This window comes from Perca flavescens, chromosome 4 (genome assembly GCF_004354835.1).
Source record: "Perca flavescens isolate YP-PL-M2 chromosome 4, PFLA_1.0, whole genome shotgun sequence".
Lineage (NCBI taxonomy): Eukaryota > Metazoa > Chordata > Actinopteri > Perciformes > Percidae > Perca > Perca flavescens.
This window is the reverse complement of record NC_041334.1, coordinates 34,319,905-34,342,739: the sequence shown is the minus strand read 5'-3', so window position 1 is coordinate 34,342,739 and position 22,835 is coordinate 34,319,905. Positions and strand designations below refer to the sequence as shown.

Sequence of the window (22,835 nt, the reverse complement as noted above, 5' to 3'; positions counted from 1 at the left end):
TAGGCTGGCAGAAAAGCAGCTTTATGCAAATGACTTATCATACTCGTAGAGTATCACATTATTTTTAAATAGTAAATAGAGTACAAGCAGGCATTTGGAATTACTTTAACGAAAACATGTACACATTGAATGAGGGTTGACTTCTAATGAAGCAGAACAGTGTAAAAAGCTGGACATTTTTCCAATATTGTTTCTCTTGGACTTTACAAATACATAGGATGTATGACATGTGGCTTGAATACAGCAGGAATTTGCGGTCATGATTTATGGTCTCTATCTTGTTAAACAGAAAACTCCATCTGCTACATCACATTTGGCCTTTTAGTTATGTCAGTTATAAAGTGACTGCCACTTAAATACATGCCAACTTTATGCTCTTTTCTTACTCCTATCTTTACCTTTAATGTGACTGTGAGAACTGCCACTAAATAATTTCCAGTATAATAACAATAATGTGCAGCCTGATACCCCACAGATGCTAAGTCCAGTGTCAGTTATATTAATTGGAGTGAGTGGGTAGCCACCATGGCCCCTGAGTAGCCACAGATGATGGAAAAAACAGAGTAGTAGTACAACACTAGTACAACAATAGTTATGAAACTGTACTAAGTAGGGAGTAAGGGCCAAAGATGGAGGGAGGGCAACAGGGTGGGGGAAGTAAAGAAGAGAAGAGCGCGTGTTAATTAGCCCCTTACTCCCTACTTGCTCTATCCTGTCGAAACATAATTCTGCAATCAACTTAACAACTTTGAGGTGAAAAAAATTAAAGGGTGTGTATGCAGGATGGAAATTTTCACACAGTTTATTTGGTTAAAGCTTAGCTGAGGAGAAGGTTCATTGCCAAAGTCACAGCATTCTTTGTTGTGCTACCAATTCACAAAATTTACTCAGACAAAGAAAAGAAGGATCATCCATACATCATTCACAGTATTGATGAAATGCATAGGGCCTACATACATATAGATTAATCTGAATCTAGGTAGATTGTTTGCTAATGTTTACTGATTTTTAATGGCTCATAACATGATGAAATCAGCAACAGTAAAAAATAACATAAAATAAAAAAAATAAACTTGTGCATTTTTGTTGTGTGTATGTTGGTCTGTTTGCATGTTTGCCTGAGTGAGAACCTACATTCCATGGAGACCCAAAGAGGGGCCCAGTGGCCCTCTGTTTGTTCCCCTTCCCCCATACATGTCAAAATGACCTCCCCCCTCAATGAGCATGAGCCACTTTATCCCATCCCCCGTCCCTACTCAGCTTCTCTACTTTGAAAGGACAGGAGATAGCCCCATAATCATTCATGTATTCAGATCAGTTTACCTGCAAACAGCTAACAGCATGCCTTTCTTTGCTCCAACCCAACTCCCATTCCGCAACTTCTCAACACTATGCACAAAAAACATCTTGCATACTATTATCTAACTTTCTAACTATATAACTAAACAAGATGACAATCAAGAGCTTAAAATATAAAATCCAGGTTAACAATGTGTAGGCCTACATGCAGGCTAATAATATTGTTGGTCTATAAAAGTTTACAAGTTTGAAGTTCAGTAAAACACATTGATTGTCTTTTCAGTTGCTATGGAGATCTGATTTTTTTTTCTCCATAAAGTGCTGGAAAGCAGTAATTAATTAATTTCTCTTGTCGGTAACTGATCCGTGACATATAGGCCTAATCAATAGTTTGATTGTTTGATTGATTGATGGTGACATTTGACACTTCTCACTTCACTTCTCCTCAAATGGCAACATTAACATTACCTCAAAAGCCACAAGTTAGTATAGGCCTATGTGTAATTATTGGTATACGTTACATAACTTTCTGCAGGTTAACTTAATTCCCTTTTCAACGGCAGTTCAGATAAATGTCAAGGCTTTTCGTGAGAAATACGTAAATAATGATAGCCTACTGATGAATCACAATACAGCTCATCAAGTGACCAGATTTAGAGCGTGTGCACTTAGTCGTACAAAACAAAAAAAGATGATAGGACTGTCCTAAAACCAGATTTGCATGTTATATTCAAGGCCTTAAATATAACACGCAATCCAAGGCTATTCAAGCACTGACCAGAGCAGTGAAGTCTAGCCTTCTTCTATACTGTCTGTGAGTCTAGCTAGCGCGCCATCTTGGGGACTGCAGGGCTCGTTACTAGTCGGCCACCATATGGTCGGCCACTTGAAAAGCTCAAGGACTGGACTCCAAGCAGTAAACAGTGGAGACTGACAAAGGTGACATATTATATACAACCTATAGCTACATTTTTATGTGCGGAGTAACCAGAGTAATAACGTTTTATGGTTAAATCATCTGGTAAATAGACCGGCGAAGTGTTTGTTTTCACACATCTTTAGCCGAGATATCCTGAGTTTGTTTTGGGCAGAAGCTCATGGCTAATTAGTTAACATTATCTTAAGCTAACTCACTAACGTTAGCTAATTAAGGTTATTACAAGTCAGTTATAGAAACGCAAAGTTATTACTAGTTTATTTTGTCATAAGTAACTTAACCTTGCATTATTATTAAGGCGTCACTTTGCAATTTAACTTTAGCTGGTTAACTGCAGTGGAGAGACAAGTTAAACCAAATAAGTCTAGCTTAACTTTATTCTAACAATTAGACATTGTACTTGGTATCCTCCTTAAAACCCACACTGGCCATTTCCCACCACTTCTATTTTTTTCAGTTTATCTTAATGCCAAACAGACTGTAACGTTAAATGCCTTAACGTCAATCCACTATCTGTATTAAGCTGTCGTGTCACTGTGTAAGCAATCTCTTTTGGCCTGCACTGATACTATAAAGGAAAGGACAGACTGTTAAACCCCAGCAGTGATGCCCAAAGCAAAGCTGGATTTAGACAGGAACTCTCCCTGACACATCCTGTTGCAATATCTAGTTTTAAGATATTCTTATGTCTTGTTGACATTGTGCTTACATGTGGCATTTTTCAAAATAATCAGAATTAGAATCAGATTTATTAGCCACATATGTATACACATACAAGGAATTTAACTTTTTCATTGCTCTCAATGTACTAGTATGCAGCATAAACAATGCACATATGATTAAGATACACTTTGTGACTAAAGTTGTCGAATGGGCTCCTTGATTAACTTATTTACGTATTTGGTGGTTCATGAATATGTTTGAGAATCTCTGCACTAGTGTGTACTGAACTATATATTATATAACTATATAAAGTTTTCCCACAAGAGGTCGCTCCTGTCTTTCTTCCTGTAGAAGGAGAGGCCATAGGAAACTGAACAGTGCAGGCAAATTCTTCATATATTCGTACATATAATATTTTACCTACAGATAAGTGATGATTCGTTTTACCTCTAAAACACATTAACCCAATATATTGTGGATCATCTTAACGCTTTTAGAAATACGAAACAGATCAGTGGCTAATATGCTTACAGGTAGCGTCATCCAAATGACTTTGATAAGCACTTCTCAGATTTATATTTAGAGAAGAAAGATACTTTATTCATCCCCGGGGGAAATGATCATGTCCCATTAGCAGTACAAAAACGAACCACACTGAATGTATACAGTGTGCAAAAAGCAGTGCAAAATAGATGTAAACTGCTATTGTCATCTAATTTGTTTTCCTACTTTTTAACAAAGTTTATGTCCAATCTGTTCTTAACATTTACATGTGATATTACATGAATTACAAAGTTATGGTTATAAAGTTTGAATAATCCCTTTATCTTTGATTTACTGCCTCACACATTAAGCATACATGTCTGTCTTTTTTAGCAAGACACTAAATTCCTCCCTGCTGCTAGCTTGAACTGGCATCCCTCCGGTTCCCAAGCCGAGTACCCATGGACTGAGCTACTGCTGCCCACCATGCTGCTCCCCTTGACTTATGTGAAATTAATTTACAAAAGCAAAGTCATAAGCTGTAATAATATAAATATGAGATCACGTGTTTCTAAAGATAGCAAACATTAAGCAAACAAAAAAGAAAACAAGAAGCTATTAAAATTGCAAATGCAGGAGAACTGTGCTATGTTTTTTGAGGTACCATACACTTTCTTGTAAGTCATTGAAAATCTTCTTGAATCATGCTCCAAGGTGGAATAATGTAACAGAAACCGAAAGTCAATGTTTTTTTTAACAGAATAATCGTGGCCTATGTGTGTAAGGACACCACTTCAAAAGCCAGTGTCAGGAAAATCACAACTGTATATTTATATATATCATTTTATCATTGAGCCAAAGAAATTGAGTGCGTGTTTACACATTGCTTTTATTGATATAGCAGTTTTTATCTTTCCCATGAACTTGAGGGTGGGAACAGTGAGACAAATTCCTCCTTCGGAATACAGCCATAGGCCTGTTCTTTGTGTACACATCTGCTGACTACCCCTCAGAGCTACACCAAAGTCCTACGTTATAGCAAGTTTATAAAACAGCAACTGCTGTATGCAGTCTTCTTGGTAGCTGATAGGTGTGCAGAAACTGACTATTTTGATCTGGGCCTAGCTCCTCTTGCTCTTGAGTGCTGTGTTTCAGCTTGCCTGTGCTAAACAAAAGACAAGCAGCCAGGAAATGCGCTAGCCAATCAGCAGCTGCCTTACATTCTGTCGGCATGCATGGCCAGTCTTAGTGTGCCTTATATCAGAGCAGTGAGTCGGACAGCTTTGAGAGCCGTGGCTGTGCTCTGAGCAGGGTGAGGGCTGACAGGGCTGTCCTCCATGTTTTAATAAGCATTGACATATCACACAGAGTTTGTAGCCATGCATCCACAGAGGTAAGCCTTATTTTCATTCTTTTACATATACAACACTGTTGATAAGGCACCAGCCACTGTGTGTGATCCGTGCCTGAGTAATAATACAGGTTTATCTGACAGACTGGGGGAGGGGAAAGAGCATTTGTCACCCCACAGCATAGGAGTGGAGCTTGGAAGGTGAGCATAGCATGGTACAGTACAGCATACTGCCTCTGTTTACTGGGTGGCTGTCTGGACACATACAGTACAGGGTCACAGGTCAAGTGTGAGGTCATTGTATATTCATACTGACTGAGAAAACCTGCTTCCTTTTGTCAAGATCAAAAGAGGATTTTTGTGTGGCTTCCCTTGGCCTATGCTGACAAGATTGCAGGCCTGATGAGGGATCCAGGCAGGATGGGAGAGACAGGGAGCAGTGCAGAGGGGAATCCCCAGAGGAATTAACAGATGGTAAACTGACAGCACAGCAAGTTTAATTTAGGCCTCAAACTGGCATGAGAGCAAGGCTGTTGTTAATTGTTTGCCAGACTAACATGGCAATGAAGAACTGTAAATTGTGTAGTTGTTTAATATTTCTACACGTCATCCAAAACCTAGTTCACCTCACCATAATTCCCTTTTTTACTTGGTGAATAAACAGGCCTAATCCTGTAAGCTGCTCACCAGTGTTCAATTGTTTACGGACTAAATATGCCTTTAGCAGTTTATTTATCACAGGGTTGGAGAAATTGCCTTAGCCTAATGGTGTGCACTGCCTCCCAGTGTTCTCTGCTGCCGAGTGTCAGCCATTTTAAAGAGCTTCCCCTTTCTGTCCCTCTGCTCCAAGCACACTGAGTATTTGTATGTAAGAGAGAAGGAAGGAAGAAGGGAAGGACTTCCTCTGAAAAGGCTCTGCATAGAAACCTCATCTCATCCAGAGAGGCTTGAAAACCAGTTTGAAGTCGACCAGGTTAGATTGATTCTGTTCATATATAATGTTGTTGGTTTTCTGTATGCATGAATCAGGTAAAATAAGATTCAATTCAGTTATTGATTGTATCTATTTTTTGCCAGTTTATCAATGTTGTTATTTTATTATTGATCATTTAATATATTCCAGGTGGAATATGTGATATTTGTTTTGTCATTATAAGTGGATGATATCTGACAAAGGCTCTGTTTTAAATATAACCAGGGGAACTTTGGCCTGGATATAATGGCGCATATGATGTTGCTTGACCAGAGTTCAGGAGCAGTCTGCATTGACTGAAACAGAAAATCCCCCACTCAGTGTTTTGTGAATGGTGCTTGGTAATTCGTTTAATCCCTTCATTCCACTATGGTGTGAAAATTGTTGTAGGCACACTTACATCTGCATTACACCGACCCACACAGCCTATTTAGTTTGGTGTCCGTCTTTGAAATATCCACCGGTTGACCTTCTTGGACCTGCGTAGATGATGTGGTTGGCCTTGACATTTTGGCCCGGATGTGTTTCTGTTTTGAATGATGGTTTGTACTTGTGTTGTACTGACTGTAGAATTTTGTGCATTTTTGTATTCATGCTTTCAAGTTCTGTATTGAGTAAATGAAATGCATACATTTGATCAAACACAAATACCTTTTACAGAAAGATAGAAAATGTGTAGCGTTGCTCTCAGTTGTTTATTTGTGTTGTTTTTGGCTTCCTGTTGCTCACATTCAAACTGTCTAGGCAGACATTAATTATGAGACAGTAAATGTTGAAGAAGCATTGCAGAGAGAAAGAGAGAGGGAGGGAAGGAGTTATGCCTTCCGTGCTGTCTGGGAGGCCTGTGACATTTTCAGTCCTGTCTTTGTGTCCAGTATCAGGCCAATGCTGCATATCAACATGCTGGGGCACATAATAAGCTGCATGTGGTCTTTTACAGCAGATTTCACTGGTGTTGTGTGTACGTGCTGTGTGTGCGGTGCGCACAGTGGTCAGAGAGAGAGAGAGAGAGAGAGAGAGAGAGAGAGAGAGAGAGTGTTCAAAATGGCTGCCATACACATACACTGGCTGAGAACACATCGAGGGAGGGAATCTGATTCTCTGCCTGTCATGCTTGTAGAGCTAGATTTTACATGTCTGGTAAAAGGCACATGGCTGGTATATGTCTGTATGGTGTTTAAAGGGAATGAGAGACTTGGTTTTCAGGAGGTTTTTGGCAACAGTGAGGAGCAGTCCTCTCTGCATTGCAGCACTGTAGCTGGGGAGAGCGGGGAGAAGAGAGCCTGTGTGGCACACCGAGCTGAGCACCCAATCAGGCTTCTCCGTGTGGTGCTCAAGCCAATCGGCAGCCTGCAGCCGAGGTTAAAGATTGACAATTGCAGGAGACAGCAGCAGGGAGAGAAGGCCTTCTGGGAAACCTGGACCCATCTTTTCCCTCATCCCCCAACGCCCTCAATAATTGAAAAAGATTAAAGAATAGGCAGAAGAATCTGTATGTGAGTAAGGAAAAAAGGTATGCTGTTGATTTCCTACATTAAAGCATGGATGTTGTGGCAATGGGGTGTGGAAAGGATTGTACCAGTAGGTGTGTGCTCTGTGGTTAGGGTTTGTTTTAAATATGTTTTTGTCAGGATGGGCAGCATTGATTTCTGTTCTTGGACCTGTCCCCCTCCCTGTCTTTCTCTTTTTCTTTTGTTGCTGTATTTCCTGCCCTGGACAGGATGTTGCTTGGGTATATTGTCTGAGGCTGTCCAGACAGGTTAGATGAGGAGGCCAGTAAAGCCATTTCACTGCACTTCTGTCTGTCACTGCAGATGTGCTGTGTTCCTGTCTGCTATTTCATCCTTCTATAGTGATGGAGGAGCAGGAGGTGTAGGAGGTTGGTGAACAAGATGATTGAAATGAAAGCATTTTGTGCGCGTGTGTATTTTTCACACAAAACATTCAAATGGTGCTTACCTCGGGAGTATGTGAAATAAAAATGGGCATCCACTGTAGCGTCAGAGAAAATGGCAATAATAATAGAATCTGGGCGCCTGCAGACCAAGGTGAATCATGTTAAACTGACTCTGAGAAAAACCTGTTGGGCAGATTTTGAATAGAAGGTGGATCACAGCATTATAAGGCAATGTTTCTCAACAGAACTGGGCCTGTGATTGTGTAATCCGTTGTGGTATGCTGTCTTGTTATTAGGTCACTTGATCAATGAAAATTACATGGCTGTTTTAAAACAGCATGGAAGTCTTGTTTGCATGCTTTTCACTTGATCTCAGAACACTGCAGATTCACTGTTCTGTGTTTTCATGTTCACTAATCGATGAATAAATAGGTCTGCAGTCAGTGGAGAAAGGTGCCTGGTATTTGTGATTGGAGAATGGCCAAACATGTTGAGCTGCCATGGCTACAGTATGGTTATCTTAAGCTGTAATTGAGTCTTTAACTGAGATTATGAAGTCATAAATTTGCAAGAGAAAATTCAGAAATTCTCTGAGATTCAAGTTTTTTATTGTCGTCAAGGAACCACATCGCTTCACTTTGCAAGGTTGTATCAACCTCAACATACAACAGACAATGCTGCTTGCCTTATATTTTGCCTGTAATTAATTATAATTAAATTAATTTGTAGCATCCGGGCTTTGAAGATACATTGCTGTGAATTGGGCCTTTTCAGAAGAAGACATCATACTGATTTGGATGAGGTGATAGCTTCTGTGCATCAGTAAAGGCACCGACTTGCATTAAACATTGGGGGTAGGGGGGTTAGGATGATGACGTCATGTCGTGGAGAGATTCTGCGTGCTCCATCTAAGTTTGGGCTGTTTTTGGTAGTTTTAGCTTTGCAGATGCTGGGAAGGGTTATTTTTAACGTGTAATTTTGTAACACTTCTGTAATGCGCCTTATTACTATTTTTAAGGCCTTTCCTTTACACTGGTGACTCTCTTTACAGCCATCTGAAGGCTAGGTTTTTGTTTAAAAACAAATATCTTTTGCTACGTTTACGCATCGCGCCCACACTACTCTGGCGTTTCCAAGGCCCTAAAACTGAGACATTTGGAAACATTGCTGACCCCGTTAAGGTTTGAAAACTCCGGGGTTGCTTTGTATTCTGGGCGGGCAGAAACGGAGACCTTTGGAAACGACGACGCATGTCAGTCAGTCTTATCGGTTAGGTGTAAGCTTACATTCCTTTCAGTAACAGTTTCACCTCGTTGTTGGTCCAACCAAATAAATACCTGGTCTTACTTTTCACCATTGTTGTTCTTATCTTAGTATTTTCTGTATTTTCAACTTATACATTCATGATTTTCAACCGCAGAGCAACATCAGACAATCTGCTTTCTGTTTACACTGGCATGCACATGCCCAATGTATGTGAATGGTTTATGTGATGTACGCTGTCAGACCTGTTAAAATGGACAGGTGAACTTGGTGTCACCATCCTAAATGTCGGGTAAACGAGGCTGGCCAAAATGTTGCCTTGAGCTCCACGTTTTTCAATTGTGATAGAGATTGTTCGGGTTCAGAACTGTCAGCACGCCATGACGGGATATCTCTGTGATTAAAGGGGGTGAAAGTAGTGAATGTGATAAGCCATGATTGCCGCAGCCTCTGATTCACATATATTAATGCCTTCTTTCTGATCCCTCCCCATGCCGAAGTGCCCCACAGGTGCACCAAGGAAGCCTGGCCACGAAATGACCAGTGGTGCGGCCAGATCACAGTCAGGTGCGCCCTGCCAAGTGTTGGCACGCTCCGGACGCACATGGCAGGGGGCATCTGACTGTGATCTGGCCGTGCTGCTGGTTAATAAACAGAGGTGTATAAAGTACTAGTGACCCATAATTGAGTAAAAGTACAAGTGCTCTATCAAACAAGTGACTTGAGTAGAAGTTGAAGTGCTTTTTAAGCACCACACTTAAGTGGAAGTAGTAAAGTATTCAACATTTTTTGTACTTAAGTATTGCAAGAAGTTTATTTTAAAATGTACTACTCAAGTACTAAAAGTAAAAGTACAAGTATTGTGTTATGTAGTTATTAAAGAAAGCAGTCACATTTTGAATATCATATTGTCGGAGTTTAACTTTTTACTTGGTATTAAGACGGTGCATTACAGGCAGTAACAAGCTGCACATTGCGGGATATGAAGGAAGTTTCTGAAATAAACCTAAAAAGGTACATTAATGTCACAGCTGTTATAACTACTATTATGTGATACAACAGTGGGTTATTAATCACTTATTAACAAATACTGTTGTAGTGGAAAGTTAGCAAGCTAGCAAAATACAGATAAACTAGCAGCTTCACATCACAGGGTCAAATGATTAACATTCAGGACTCATTTCAGACTGAAACATCTCAGGAACAGCTTCATCTGCTGCAACAATGGCTAAATAGAAAGAGTACAAACTTACATCGTCTCTGACTTCTGAACAGGCGACCGCCGTAATGAAAAGAAACGCGAGGCGATCTCTGGGATTTCTTACGTAACTTACGTAACTTACTAATTATCGTACGTACGTTTATTTATCACAAATGAATGCATTTTCTCGTTAATTTACGCCTTTTAATCTCAAAAGTTTTTTTCTCAGAATATTATCCAGCTTGCCCCGGCTCCTTAATTATTATTATTTTTGACCTACAATGGCCCCGATACGCCATCGTACTATTTCTACTTTAGACCTTATTAACATTATTTTTACTATCGATAAATGTTTGAGTGATATAATTGCTATGCTATCATCAGTATTGTCAGTTATGAAGGGTCTTGAAAGTAGTTGCAGTTCATTTTTGGTAAAAAGTCTGTACAGTACAGGTACTGTACAGACTTTTTATCATTCGCCTTTTTCTGTTGTTTTTATTGTTGTTGTATTCTTATTCTTTATTTTTTTGCTGCTTTTAATATCTTATGTATCCCTGTACGGTGTCCTTGAGTGCAGAGAAAGGCGCCTTTAAATAAAATGTATTATTATTATTATTATCATGTCTGGCATATATGTATATGTCTGGCATTAGGCATTATTGAGTCTCTTTCCAGATCTTCTCATGCAGCGCAGTTAATCTATTTTGTATCATTTTTCGGTTTGTTTATTAAAAGTAACCTTCAGCAGAGTAGAAAACGTTGAAAACAATGTTTTTGTCACTGTTACCTGGTGGAATTAGAATATACAAGTCATTTTCCGGTATTTCACCATCCCAGACAACAATGCAAACCCGTCACAGACATAATCTAGCAACCCATTACTGGTGATATAATAATTTTCCGATTTATGCCTAATCATTCTTGTCATTATAAGCCTTTGAAACCTATTTCATAAACATAGTACTTTGTCAGAAGTAGTGGTTTGAACATTTGTATATGATTTTTGTACAGAGCTTATGTTTGACTGGTAAACCTTTGACTTTTCTGCCTTAGTGTGGCAGAGGAAGCGGATTCAACTGAGATTACAACAGAAGGAATGGAGATCTCAACACGATCCAAAGGTAAGAACATACTTTGTTTTTGGATAGGATGGCAAAGCTCTGTTTCTATATCTGTGAAATTATGCATTAAAATGTGAAATGGTTTTAGTCGTCTTGGTTTATTATTATATAACTCACCATGCTTACTGGCCTCACCCGACTGTGAGAGTGCAGGAAAACTGTGGTGCGTCATTTCTGGAATTCTTTTCCTCCATCAAGGTGTCCATCAGTGTACCCTTCCCGGTTTGTGTAATCTTTGACCTTTTGTCTGTAGTTTCAGACACGGGGTCGACAGAACGGATGACCCAAAAACGAAAGATACCAAGTCCCTCTCACTCATCTAATGGTCACTCCTCTGCTGAAACGTCCCCCTGCCCAGTGAAAAAGAAGAAGAAACCAGGTGCTGTTAGCAGCAGCAAAGACCAGGTAACAAACACAACAAAACAGGATTTAAACTGCTATTACTCCCAACCTGATTGATTGATTAATTGATTGATTGTCTGTCTATTGATATTCAGACTTACACTAGACAACAACTTTTTTTATAATCATGAGGTCAAGCACCTTAATGACATACATGGATACAATGTATACAGTATACAATTGTCCAAATCACTAAAAACATATTTTGCCTCTTACCCCCAATGTGGATAGTTGTGGTTTTACCTGCCGAAGGTCTGAGATGTCTTCTGTTGCCACCATCAAACATGCAACTTTGTGATGCTCAAATCATCCAAAAAGATTCAATTCAAATGAGATATTTGTATTATTGGTGAGGATGTCAGTGTTATTTTCGGTGATTACAACGGAATAATGTTAAGTACTGTGAAATAGTTAAAATTATTTGTTGTTATTTGGGGGTTGGTTTAACTCCAGATGAATTTTGCACCAAATTCAAATTGGGTTTTGCATTTTACAAATATGTTTTAGTTTACCTGTATTAGTTTACCTGTATATATTTGTTTGTAAGGTTAATTTTCACTTTCAATTTGTGAAAATCTGACAAAACATCAATAACACAAATATCTGTGTGGAAATCTTACTCAGGAAAACATTTGCAGCTCTATATTTTTACTTACTTTGCAGGCCATTAGTGCATAGTCTGCTGCTAGTTTTCATTTTCTTTGAATTTTATCTGCACTTTCTTTTACTGCAAGTGTTTTTTTTTTTTTTTTTTTTTTTAGATTATTTTTTTGGGGCATTTTAGGCCTTTAATTATAGGACAGCTGAAGAAGTGAAAGGGGAGAGAGAGGGGGAATGACATGCAGCAAAGGTCTGCAGGCCTGAATCGAACCCGGGTCCGCTGCGTCGAGGTGTAAACCTCTACACATGGCCGCCCGCTCTACCAACTGAGCTATCTGGGCGCCTGCAAGTGTTTTCTTAACTGTAGTTGCCAGATAACATCTTTCTTTACTGTAAACTACAATGAATACTGAATTATTTCAGCGAACATTTTGGACGTATGGGGATATAAAATACTGCTAAAAACATGCTTTTCTATTGTTATTAATATAACTGCAATATTCAGAAATAAAATCAAACTATCACAAGCTGCCCCATTAGCCGCTCATATTAATTTGTATTTATTTCCCCAGTTAATTGTTTTGTAAGGGGTCTTTGGCTGAAAAGAAATTAAGAACCTCCTGCGATAGATCAGATACTTTTGATGACACAATCTTTTTGCTGTGGGAAAGAAGTGGTTGGTTGTGATCAGTTATTCATATTCTGTCGATATGTGAAGGCCAGTTTTATTTAGGGTAGGTTCACTACTCAATGCTCTTTTGCAGGATTGCCCTGCTCCACATCAACACACATTAGGCACAGTTACACTTATACACACCTGGGAGCTCCCCAGTATGATCACAATCTAAACTCTTGGCCAATTAGCAGCTCCGTTGGAGCAGATAGGGGTGAACTTCTTTCAATTAAGTTAATTTAATTTCTTGTAAAAAGTGAGATGTTGTGGTGGCCTCTAGCTCAACTGATAGAGCGCGCGCCCCATGTAGGCTAAGTCCTTGCCAGTGGCCCGGGTTCAAATCTGACCTGAGGCCCTTTGCTCCCCCCCTCTCTCTCCTCTTTCCTGTCTCGCTTCAAAAAAAGAAAAAGAATAAATAAGTGGGATGTTGTGTATGTAGACATTTCCTCTTAAATGAGCCCCTTCTGCTATTAACTTTCACCAGCACTCTACAGTTTGCTCTAGGGTTGGGATAAAGTGATAGTGTGTCCTGCTTTATATTATTACTAAACTGGCATCAGTGGCATGGTACATTCTCTTGTGATTCTGAGGCAGAGGTATTTCTTTCCTTTTTGCAGACATTCTTAACTGTTCTGTATCTTGGTTGTTTGCGAGATTGTGGCTAGTTGACATCTGAATAATGGCACGTTTCCATGTAACTGAAACTTTGCACTTTGATACATGCTGTTTAACATCAGCCGTTATAAGTCTGATATCTGATTCCATCAGGGGCTACATATTGTGATATTATTATATCATAAATAAACCTGCAATTTCCACCTCTTGTCTGCTCCACTGAGATCCAAATATTTAAGTATTTTAGGAACATTATGTCATGCACTATAGCTTATTAGCGTGTTATGTCCCTGTGTTTTACAGTGTTATGTTTAAGATTGTCTGCCAAATGAAAATAAATTGATGGCACTTTTATGTAATATTTTAATCTCATTGGATACAACTGGTAATAGTAATTTAATAAGTGTTCTGAGGTCTGATCAATTGCTATCTGTGCACCTCTAAATTCAACAAATGCTTTCTCTGCAGTCTGAGAAAGTGCAAAGTGCGTTCTTTGCTTCCTTTGGGTTTAAAGTACTTAACAAATGCACAGTAGGTAAATGATTGCTAGTATCTTACACTTGGCACATTAAGTTGACCTTTGTAAATGATTACTAGTAGCCACTGTAACTATCTGTGCCTTTGCCGGTTTAATCAAGGCTGGCCACACTGTTTACCCTTCTGCACATAGGTGATGGTTTTGTCCTTTAACACAGATTTAAACCAGAGAACTGAGCCACACGACTTAGAATAAATAACAAGACCTGTCATCTTTTGATGTCATTTCCATCACAATGAAAAAATGTGACTTTTAAATTCATCAACCAGCAGTTAGTGTCTAACACTTGTACTTACCAGGGCTCACAGCAGTCTGTGTTTTGGACTTTAGTGACTTTAGTGTGCTTTTTTTGATGCTGTGCATGTCTGCTTGGCTACTCTAATCTAAGCTGATTTTGACATTCCCCAACTTTGTCTTTCTTTTGCCCGCATTCCAGTCAGAACTAAGACATGGTCCCTTTTACTATGTGAAGCAGCCAGCACTCACCACAGACCCTGTTGATGTTGTACCGCAGGACGGCAGGAATGACTTCTACTGCTGGCTGTGCCACCGCGAGGGCCAGGTGCTCTGCTGTGAGCTCTGCCCCAGGGTATACCACGCCAAGTGCCTCAAACTACCAGCCGAGCCCGAGGGCGACTGGTTCTGTCCGGAGTGTGAGGTACTCACCCAGGAATGTGTATAGTGTAAAGCTGGTTTCACACCGCCGCGCGGAAACCGCCCTGACAACCGCCCTGACAACCGCCTACCTGCAAGAGCGTTTCCCAAAAAAGCAACGCGTTTTTAAAAGTGATTCCTGCTGCCCGAAGTACAGCCAGAAGTTTAGCACGGTGAACTCTGGGCAGCAGAGGATAATCTGTGCAGGTTCATGTGGGCGGCGACCGCTTCATACCCCTACCGCCGTGATCAAAACCGCTTCCCATCTGCTGCAGTCCCCTCATTGAAATGACTGGAGGCAGTGAGTTATCGTGCGCCGGTGTGAAAGCCCCTTAAGGACGTTGTAAGCCATATTTCAAAGCCTTTAGTCAAAACCTGTTTTAATATTTGTTTAATGTACAGAAGACCTTTCAATAAATTTTGACGTTGAGCCTACATACATTCTGTGCAATGATGGGATGAAAAAAAAAGTTTTCAACTATTTTCCTCTTGATGTCTTTCAGAAAATAACAGTTGCTGAGTGTATAGAGACTCAGAGCAAAGCCATGATGATGCTAACTATAGAGCAGCTGTCTTACCTACTAAAGTTTGCCCTTCAGAAGATGAAACAGCCAGGTGTAAGTACTCTCGTCCCTCTGTCTTTCTAGGGAATTCATGCTACCAAACTGATTATATCGTTTTGATGCAGACAGTCTAATTACAGATGGGGTACACTGTATATTCTCATTTCTGCCTTTTCTACTTGTACATCCAGATTTATCACTTGGATATTGGCATGTGTTCTTTTCTGGCCAGTCTTAAGTTTTGGATGGCTTATGCAACCATCATATTCCCATCAGTCGTGCCAGATGTTAAGATCTGCACCCTGAAGTACTACCTGTCCACATATCAGTCAAGCATGATATATTATTGATTTGCATGTGCAAATTATTTCTAATAACATAACTAACAATCATAGTCATTGTACTATAATGGGCCTGTCATGGCTGGAAACCATGAAGGTAAACATGCTAGCTGGTGGTGAGGATACAGCTGCCCCTCTCACTCTCTTTCAGGATCATCCCCGCTTGTCATCTCGCTCCCCCCATGCAGCTTCCACGCAGAGAAAGACTTTTAATTGGGTAATCAATTACACCACTAACAAGACCCCGTCATGATTTCTTCCTCCACTGATTTTCCTCCTTTTGTTTGAAGCGGCTTTTAGATTTGTTTTAGTAATAGCATGGTGGTAGCATGTTCACGTGTAGTAGAGGGGAAGGTCGTGCAGAGAGTTTGTTTTCCTTCACTCTCTTTTCTGTCTACTCACTTTTATAGACCGAACCCTTCCAGAAACCTGTCTCTCTCGAACAGCATCCAGATTATGCAGAGTACATATTTCACCCTATGGATCTTTGCACACTTGAGAAGGTAAACCATAATGTGTCACATTTTTCTTGGATAACATGAATGTAGCAACGTTAAAAAGTTTGTCAGTCAGGCACCATCTTTTCTTTTTGCACCGCAGAATATTAAAAAGAAAATGTATGGCTGCACAGAGGCCTTCTTGGCAGATGCAAAATGGATTTTGCACAACTGTATTATATACAATGGAGGTATGTTTCATTGTGTGGAAGTTTTTATTTAAGAATAATCTAGCAGATTAAATCAATATCATGCTATTAAGAAGAATATAAATATACTATTTCCTTAAATAGTCTAATTGATGTTCGTTTAAATCAACAGTGTTCCACTGTTGATTGTCAGATGTCAATTACTCATTTTATTAGTTTTTAATTACAATTTGCTCAGAATAATTGATTTGGAAACAGGATTTGTAAAACGATAACATGATGTTATCAATAATGTGTAACAATGATATTTAATTATCACCCTGTCTAGTGTGTATTAAAATTGTTTATCATAAATGTATCTCCTTGTTTCAGGCAATCACAAACTCACAGCTACTGCTAAAGTGATAGTAAAAATCTGTGAACATGAGGTGGGTATGTGGTTTGGATAACAGAAGATTTGGGGATTTTGATTTGTTGATTGATTTAAAACACTAAACGTGGCAGCTGAAACTTGATTTTATATGTCTTCTGATTCTTTAATTGCAGATGAACGAGATTGAAGTTTGTCCAGAGTGTTATCTGTCTGCTTGCCAAAAGAGAGACAACTGGTTCTGTGAGCCTTGTGTAAGCTAGTTGAGTAACTTGAAGTTTCTGTTGATAATTCCACCAAGTTGTTTACCCTTTTTTATACATAGATAGGTCACTTAGGTTGCTTTCACACCTACCTCGTTTGGTCCGTTTAAAATGAACCCTGGAGCGTTTGGTCAGATAGTCCGGTTCGTTTGGGCCGGCGTGAAAGCTCATCCAAAATCTCGTCCGCTTGAAAACGAGGGTCTCGGTTTGCTTCCAAGCAAACTAGAGTTTGGTTCACTTCAGGTGAGAATGCGGTCCGACCCAAATACAGGAAGTGAACCAGAAACAGAGCATTTACTAGCCTACTATTTAAACCTTGCACACACTTTACACTGAGCTATCCTGGCCACATAGATAGACTTTTATTTGTTTTGTTTGTTTGCATTTTAGGCCTTTAATTGACAGGACAGCTGAAGACATGAAAGGAGAGAGAGAGGAGGAATGACATGCAGCAAAGGGCCGCAGGTCGGAGTGGAACTCGAGCCCGCTGCGTCGAGGAGTAAACCTCTATATGTGGGCCCCCGCCTTACCACTTGAGCTCTCTGGGCGCCCAGATAGACTTTTATTGATATCAAATTGGGAAATTTCAGTGCTACAGCAGCAAAATATCAGACACACAACACACGTACAGAGTATACAAAAAGTAATAAATAAATAAATAGGATAGAATACAAAATTCTGTCCAATAAACAAGCATCCGTTTTGATCGCGTGACAATTGTTTACAGTGTTTGGTGCAGTTGACAAAGTGCAAAACTGAACCAAATGAAAAATGCAACAATGTTGCAACTTCACCCCCGAATCGCAGTCCACCGAACGATAGGTGTGAAAGCGCCCTTAGTTTCAGTGTTTTTCTGTATGTCTGCAGAGTAACCCACACCCTCTAGTGTGGGCCAAACTGAAAGGATTTCCATTCTGGCCTGCTAAAGCTCTGCGGGACAAAGATGGACAAGTGGATGCTCGCTTTTTTGGTCAGCATGACAGGTAACGGCTCTTAGTGCTTCAGTTACTCAGTTACTCAGGCACGTGTCAATCTTTCTTTATGATGTGAATCTTTATCATGCAGGGCTTGGGTTCCTTTAAACAATTGCTACCTCATGTCCAAAGAGATTCCTTTCTCTGTGAAGAAGACCAAGAGCATCTTCAACAGTGCCATGCAAGAGATGGAGGTCTATGTGGAGAACATGAGGAAGAAGTTTGGAGTATTTAACTATGCCCCCTTCAGGACCCCCTACACTCCTGACAACAACTTCCAGATGCTGCTGGATCCCTCCAACCCCTCTTCCACCCTGATCAAACCTGAGAAACAGGAGAAGATTAAGCTGAGCTTTGATATGACTGCATCACCCAAGATCCCTTTGACCAGGACCATGCTGTCTGGGGCTGGGGTGGGAGGGAGCACAGCAGGCCGACGGCTCCCTCTCAATGAAATGCCTCGCTCCCCCATGAGCACCAACTCCTCTGCCCATACTGGTTCGGATGGGGAACATGACACAGCTGACAAGTCCCAGACAAAAGCTCCAAACAGCCAGTACAGTACAGGAGAGGAGTCCATGGACTGTACAGGTATTTCACCAGGTGCATTTAAGTGTAGGAACAAGTATGTTGTGTCTAATGGGTGGAGACTTAATTTAACAGTAAGTATCTCTTAACAGCATCGCCTGCCCATCCTCGACCTTGTCCTGCAGGCAGTTCCTTGGACAGCCCTAAACCATTCCACTCTCAAGCTCCTGGTGTCCCCAAGCAGGAGAAGACACCACCGACAGGAAGCATTCTGAACCTCAATCTAGGTGAATCTTTTATGGCAATTATGTAATATGCATTAAAGTGTTTAATACATTCTGTGTGAACAAATACAGGTCACCAGTGGACATGATTCTGCTAGGAATAATTGTCTTTTTTTGGTGCACATTTTGCTGTTTGGAATTATTTTACGTTGTTTGCTTCCAGATCGGAGTAAAGCAGAAATGGACCTTAAGGAGCTTAGTGAAACGGTTCAGCAGAAACAAGGAGCCACACCAGTCCTTACCTCTCCAAAAAGACAGATCAAAAGCCGTTTCCAGCTGAACTTGGACAAAACCATTGAGAGTTGCAAGGCACAGTTGGGTCAGTAGAGTATGCATAGAAAAAATAGCAATTTCTGAAGTATTGCTATTGTTGATTGTCAGCAGAATCATTGCCATAACACATTTTGGGGATGGGATGTGGTATTTTGGCGAGGTATTGAATAATTTTGATCCAGGTACTTGCTTAGTTTTGCTTGTCCTTACTAGCTGAACCCTATAACATATTGAATGGTGGTTTGATATATCCATCCTATTACTTTGTTTTGCAGGTATAGATGAGATCTCTGTTGATGTGTATAAAGGTGTGGAACACAGTGACTCAGAAGACTCTGATAAATCTGACTCCAGTGACAGTGAGTATGCCAGTGATGAGGAGCAAAAGACCAAGGATGGCCGGGATGCAGCACCCAATGACGAAGCCCAGAAGGAGCCTACCAAAAGTAAGGTCAAAGACCAACCTTCCGTGAGCCAAGATAAGGAGGGTAAAGCTGATTTGCTCGTGGCATCCGAGACTGCAGCAGGCGACGCCACTGCAACAGCATCAAATGCTTCACCTAAAGGGAAAATGAGCACAGATTCGGAAAAGGAGAGCCCAGAGCAGACCAAAGCACCTCCATCCTCACCTGGTCTCAGGGAGAAGGCTCAAGTGAAAGAAGAGGCAAAGCAGCCTGTGCCAGTGGAGGACTCTGACTCAGAGAGAGAGCTGGTTATTGACCTCGGAGAGGAACAGGGAGGCAAGAACAGGAGGAGGAGCAGGAAAGACAACACCACTGTTAAAGAGTCATCTGCTGGTAAACCTGAAGGTGAGTGTTGATCATTTCTCTGCTGATCCCACAAGAAATAAACACCCACTGCATGCAATGCCCATTTTTAGCATATGTAACATGTGAAAACATCATCAACTATACAGGCGGAACTGAAAAATAATGTAGGTACTTTGCCTTGTAGGTAAAGCCCTGACCCCATCAACAATCCCGTCTCAAAACAGTACAGCTCCCTCCACACCCTCTAGTGTTTCCACACAGTCCCCTATGGCCATTCCTGTCACCATGGTGTCGTTCACTACTCCCTCACCCGCAACCATAAGCCTTGCAACTGTGTCCAGTGCCACCGCAACACCCCCCTCTTCATCCTCCTCAGCCTCCACCACACCAGCTTTGAAAAAACAGCGTCCTCTGCTGCCCAGAGAGACGGTGCCGGTGGTGCAGAGAGCTGTGGTGTGGAATCCGACTGCCAAGTTTCAGACCTCCTCTCAGAAGTGGCACATGCAGAAGGTGCAGCGTCAGCAACAGAACCAGCAACCTGTGGCAACCACGCAGGTGCAGGCGTCGTCGCCCAGGCAAAGCCAGGGTCAAGCGCTGACCCAGACACAAGTCACTGGGAATGGCTCGACAGCAGGATCCTCATCGTCAGCACAGCAGTCTTCACAAAGCACACGCTATCAGACCAGGCAGGCTGTTAAAGGTAGATGACAAGTATTCAAGTATGACTTGACAGTATGGGCCGGTATATATCAAAATTCCTTCATATAATAGTGTTTTGAAAATATTACAATTTACCCTTTACAGCAACAAATGTGTTAAATATTTCACAAATTCAGTTTGTCCATAATGATGTTTCTGAATAATAGTTTTTTTCTAATTCTAGCTGTTCAACAAAAAGACACATTCACGTCGGCTGTCACCCTGGTATCCAGTAGTCCTGCTTCTGTTGCCATGATTGCAGCATCGAGTTTAGGCACAGCTGCTACATCTTCACCAGTGGCAACCGACCTGTATATCCCCACTGCCTCAGCGGATGCAGCTGCAGACATTGCCAAGTACACAAATAAAGTTAGTATAATTTTTCATTTACGTTTGTTTTGTAAGGTGCCAAATCCACTGTACTTCAGCACTGACTGATCATTCCTTGGCTAAATAACCTAGATGAAAACAAGCCCTGAGAGCAATTTGTTTTATTTCTCTGGGGGTGAAATGTACAAATTTCTGGTGTCTAATACACTTAGATACAGTAAATACCAGTCCTCGATAGCTTTCAAACTACATATGTTTGACTTTTACATAAAATGGGACTTGAAGATGACAAGACAAAGAAACCAGATTAGTATTGGTAGTTCATATGTCAATTACTGTATATCCATCCATAAAATATTTTTTCTTGAATAAGACATCATAATATTATGGTATACTCTTTTTTTTTTCAGATAATGGATGCAATAAAAGGTACAATGACTGAAATCTACAATGACCTTTCTAAGAGTACTTCAGGAAATACAATAGCAGAGGTAGGTGTTTGCTCTTGGCCCTGTGGCGACTGAATACTATTCAGATCATAACATTGCCCTTAACTTACCCATGGGTTTTTAATTCAGATAAGACGACTGAGAATCGAAATAGAAAAATTACAGTGGCTGCATCAACAAGAGTTGTCAGAAATGAAGCACAATCTTGGTGAGCACTTCATCGATCAGCAAAGTACTATGCATGTAGTCGTCATTCCCCCAAACTGTGTAATGAGTTTTACTTGTGTTTTCATCGTGTGTATGCGTACTTCAATGTAGAGCTGACAATGGCAGAGATGAGGCAAAGTCTGGAACAGGAGAGAGAGAGGTTGGTGACTGAGGTGAAGAAACAGATGGAGCTGGAGAAGCAGCAAGCAGTGGATGAGACAAAGAAGAAACAGTGGTGTGCTAACTGCAGGAAAGAGGCCATCTTCTACTGCTGCTGGAACACCAGCTACTGTGATTACCCCTGTCAGCAAGCCCACTGGCCAGAACACATGAAGTCCTGCACTCAATCAGGTAATGGCACCGTCCAGTTGATGGCATTCTCACATTGATCTATTCCCAAATTGATAACATTTATTTTTTTCTCACAGCAGCTCGCAATCCTGACTGGAAGTCTCCAGTCCTTTGCTTGCCTGCATAATCATCATCCACATTACACTTGACATGTTCATAGATGTAATGTATATTTTTCACTTTTGTTCTATTTGTAGCCACAGCCCCGCAGCAAGAACCTGAGGCTGAGTCGACAGCAGACCTCCCACACAAAGGTTTAGGGCAGACTAGCAGTGGCCCGAACTCTCTGAGAGACATGCCGGTCTCTGCACCATCAGACAAAGACTGTGAGATGGAGAAGAGCACTGACAATGTTGCTGTGACTTTGTCCTAAACGAGCTTACCATACTTGAAAATGTAAAAAAAAAATTCCACTATAAGGATATGTCTATGTACATTTATCTGTTAGCTGCATCACAGCAGCTGTTAAGGGAGCAATCTAAATTATTTTAATTTATATATTTTGTTTGCTTTTCAGGGCTCACATACTGCCCCCAGTGGTCTTTACATTTTAAATGTGGAAACAAGACCAAGACTGACAGCAGATAGTTAGTAACCACTAGAGGGGGCAGTTTAAAAAAATGTATACTGCATATTCATGCACTCCTTTGCAGTCTCTAGCTGTCAGTATACAGATCTTAAGAGCATGCCTGAGTGTCACAACATACACATAGTGTAAAGGACAACAGTTAAACAGTTTAAGACTGCAAAAATGTAAACCATGCTAATGGACCACCCAGATTTAGATTAGACGGTTGACAGAAATGACTGTAAATTCCTTATTTTGTATTATATGTTAATTTATTTATTATTCTAATGTTGCCTGCTGTATACTGCAAAAAAAAACAAAATACAAACATTTTAAACAAGCTGATTCTATGGTTACACTGTGGTCGAATTAGTTATGAAGTAGTCTGCAATAAATAAGCATAGTTTCAACAACGCTAGGTTGTGTAGGTAAGTTGGTTTTAAACAGAACATTTCTAAAACTCAAGTTCAGATAATGCAATCTTGAAAAATTGTTGGTCACAAACAGTTTTATCGTATAGTTGTCTTAGAGAAACCTGTTCATGTGTTG

General features: G+C 40.5%; 1 protein-coding gene across 12 annotated transcripts; it reads left to right on the top strand.

The window, feature by feature from the left end:
• The first annotated feature begins 1,963 nt into the window (after positions 1–1,963).
• On the top strand, positions 1,964–22,414 carry zmynd8 (zinc finger, MYND-type containing 8). Of its 12 annotated transcripts, none has more exons than XM_028576089.1 (24): positions 1,964–2,238; positions 4,878–4,934; positions 5,077–5,207; positions 5,584–5,706; positions 11,121–11,188; positions 11,442–11,593; positions 14,453–14,674; positions 15,174–15,287; positions 15,726–15,791; positions 15,985–16,077; positions 16,175–16,262; positions 16,593–16,648; positions 16,767–16,844; positions 17,721–17,836; positions 17,919–18,430; positions 18,508–18,642; positions 18,803–18,958; positions 19,188–19,721; positions 19,867–20,382; positions 20,566–20,750; positions 21,122–21,202; positions 21,290–21,368; positions 21,479–21,718; positions 21,916–22,414. In XM_028576089.1, the coding sequence occupies exons 5-24, from the start codon at positions 11,164–11,166 to the stop codon at positions 22,089–22,091; spliced, it is 3,624 nt and encodes a 1,207-aa protein (XP_028431890.1). In that variant the 5' UTR covers positions 1,964–2,238; positions 4,878–4,934; positions 5,077–5,207; positions 5,584–5,706; positions 11,121–11,163; the 3' UTR covers positions 22,092–22,414. The 12 variants fall into 12 exon arrangements, with proteins under 12 accessions (XP_028431890.1, XP_028431891.1, XP_028431893.1 ...); XM_028576091.1 differs by lacking the exon at positions 1,964–2,238 and adding an exon at positions 4,695–4,775; XM_028576090.1 differs by lacking the exon at positions 4,878–4,934.
• The last annotated feature ends 421 nt before the right edge of the window (positions 22,415–22,835 follow it).

Coding starts and splice junctions, on each gene's coding strand:
- zmynd8 (XM_028576085.1), top strand. Junction 15,288..15,725: donor AGAAGATGAAACAGCCAGGT/GTAAGTACTCTC, acceptor ACTCTCTTTCAG/GATCATCCCCGCTTGTCATC. Junction 16,078..16,174: donor ATCTTTGCACACTTGAGAAG/GTAAACCATAAT, acceptor TTTGCACCGCAG/AATATTAAAAAGAAAATGTA.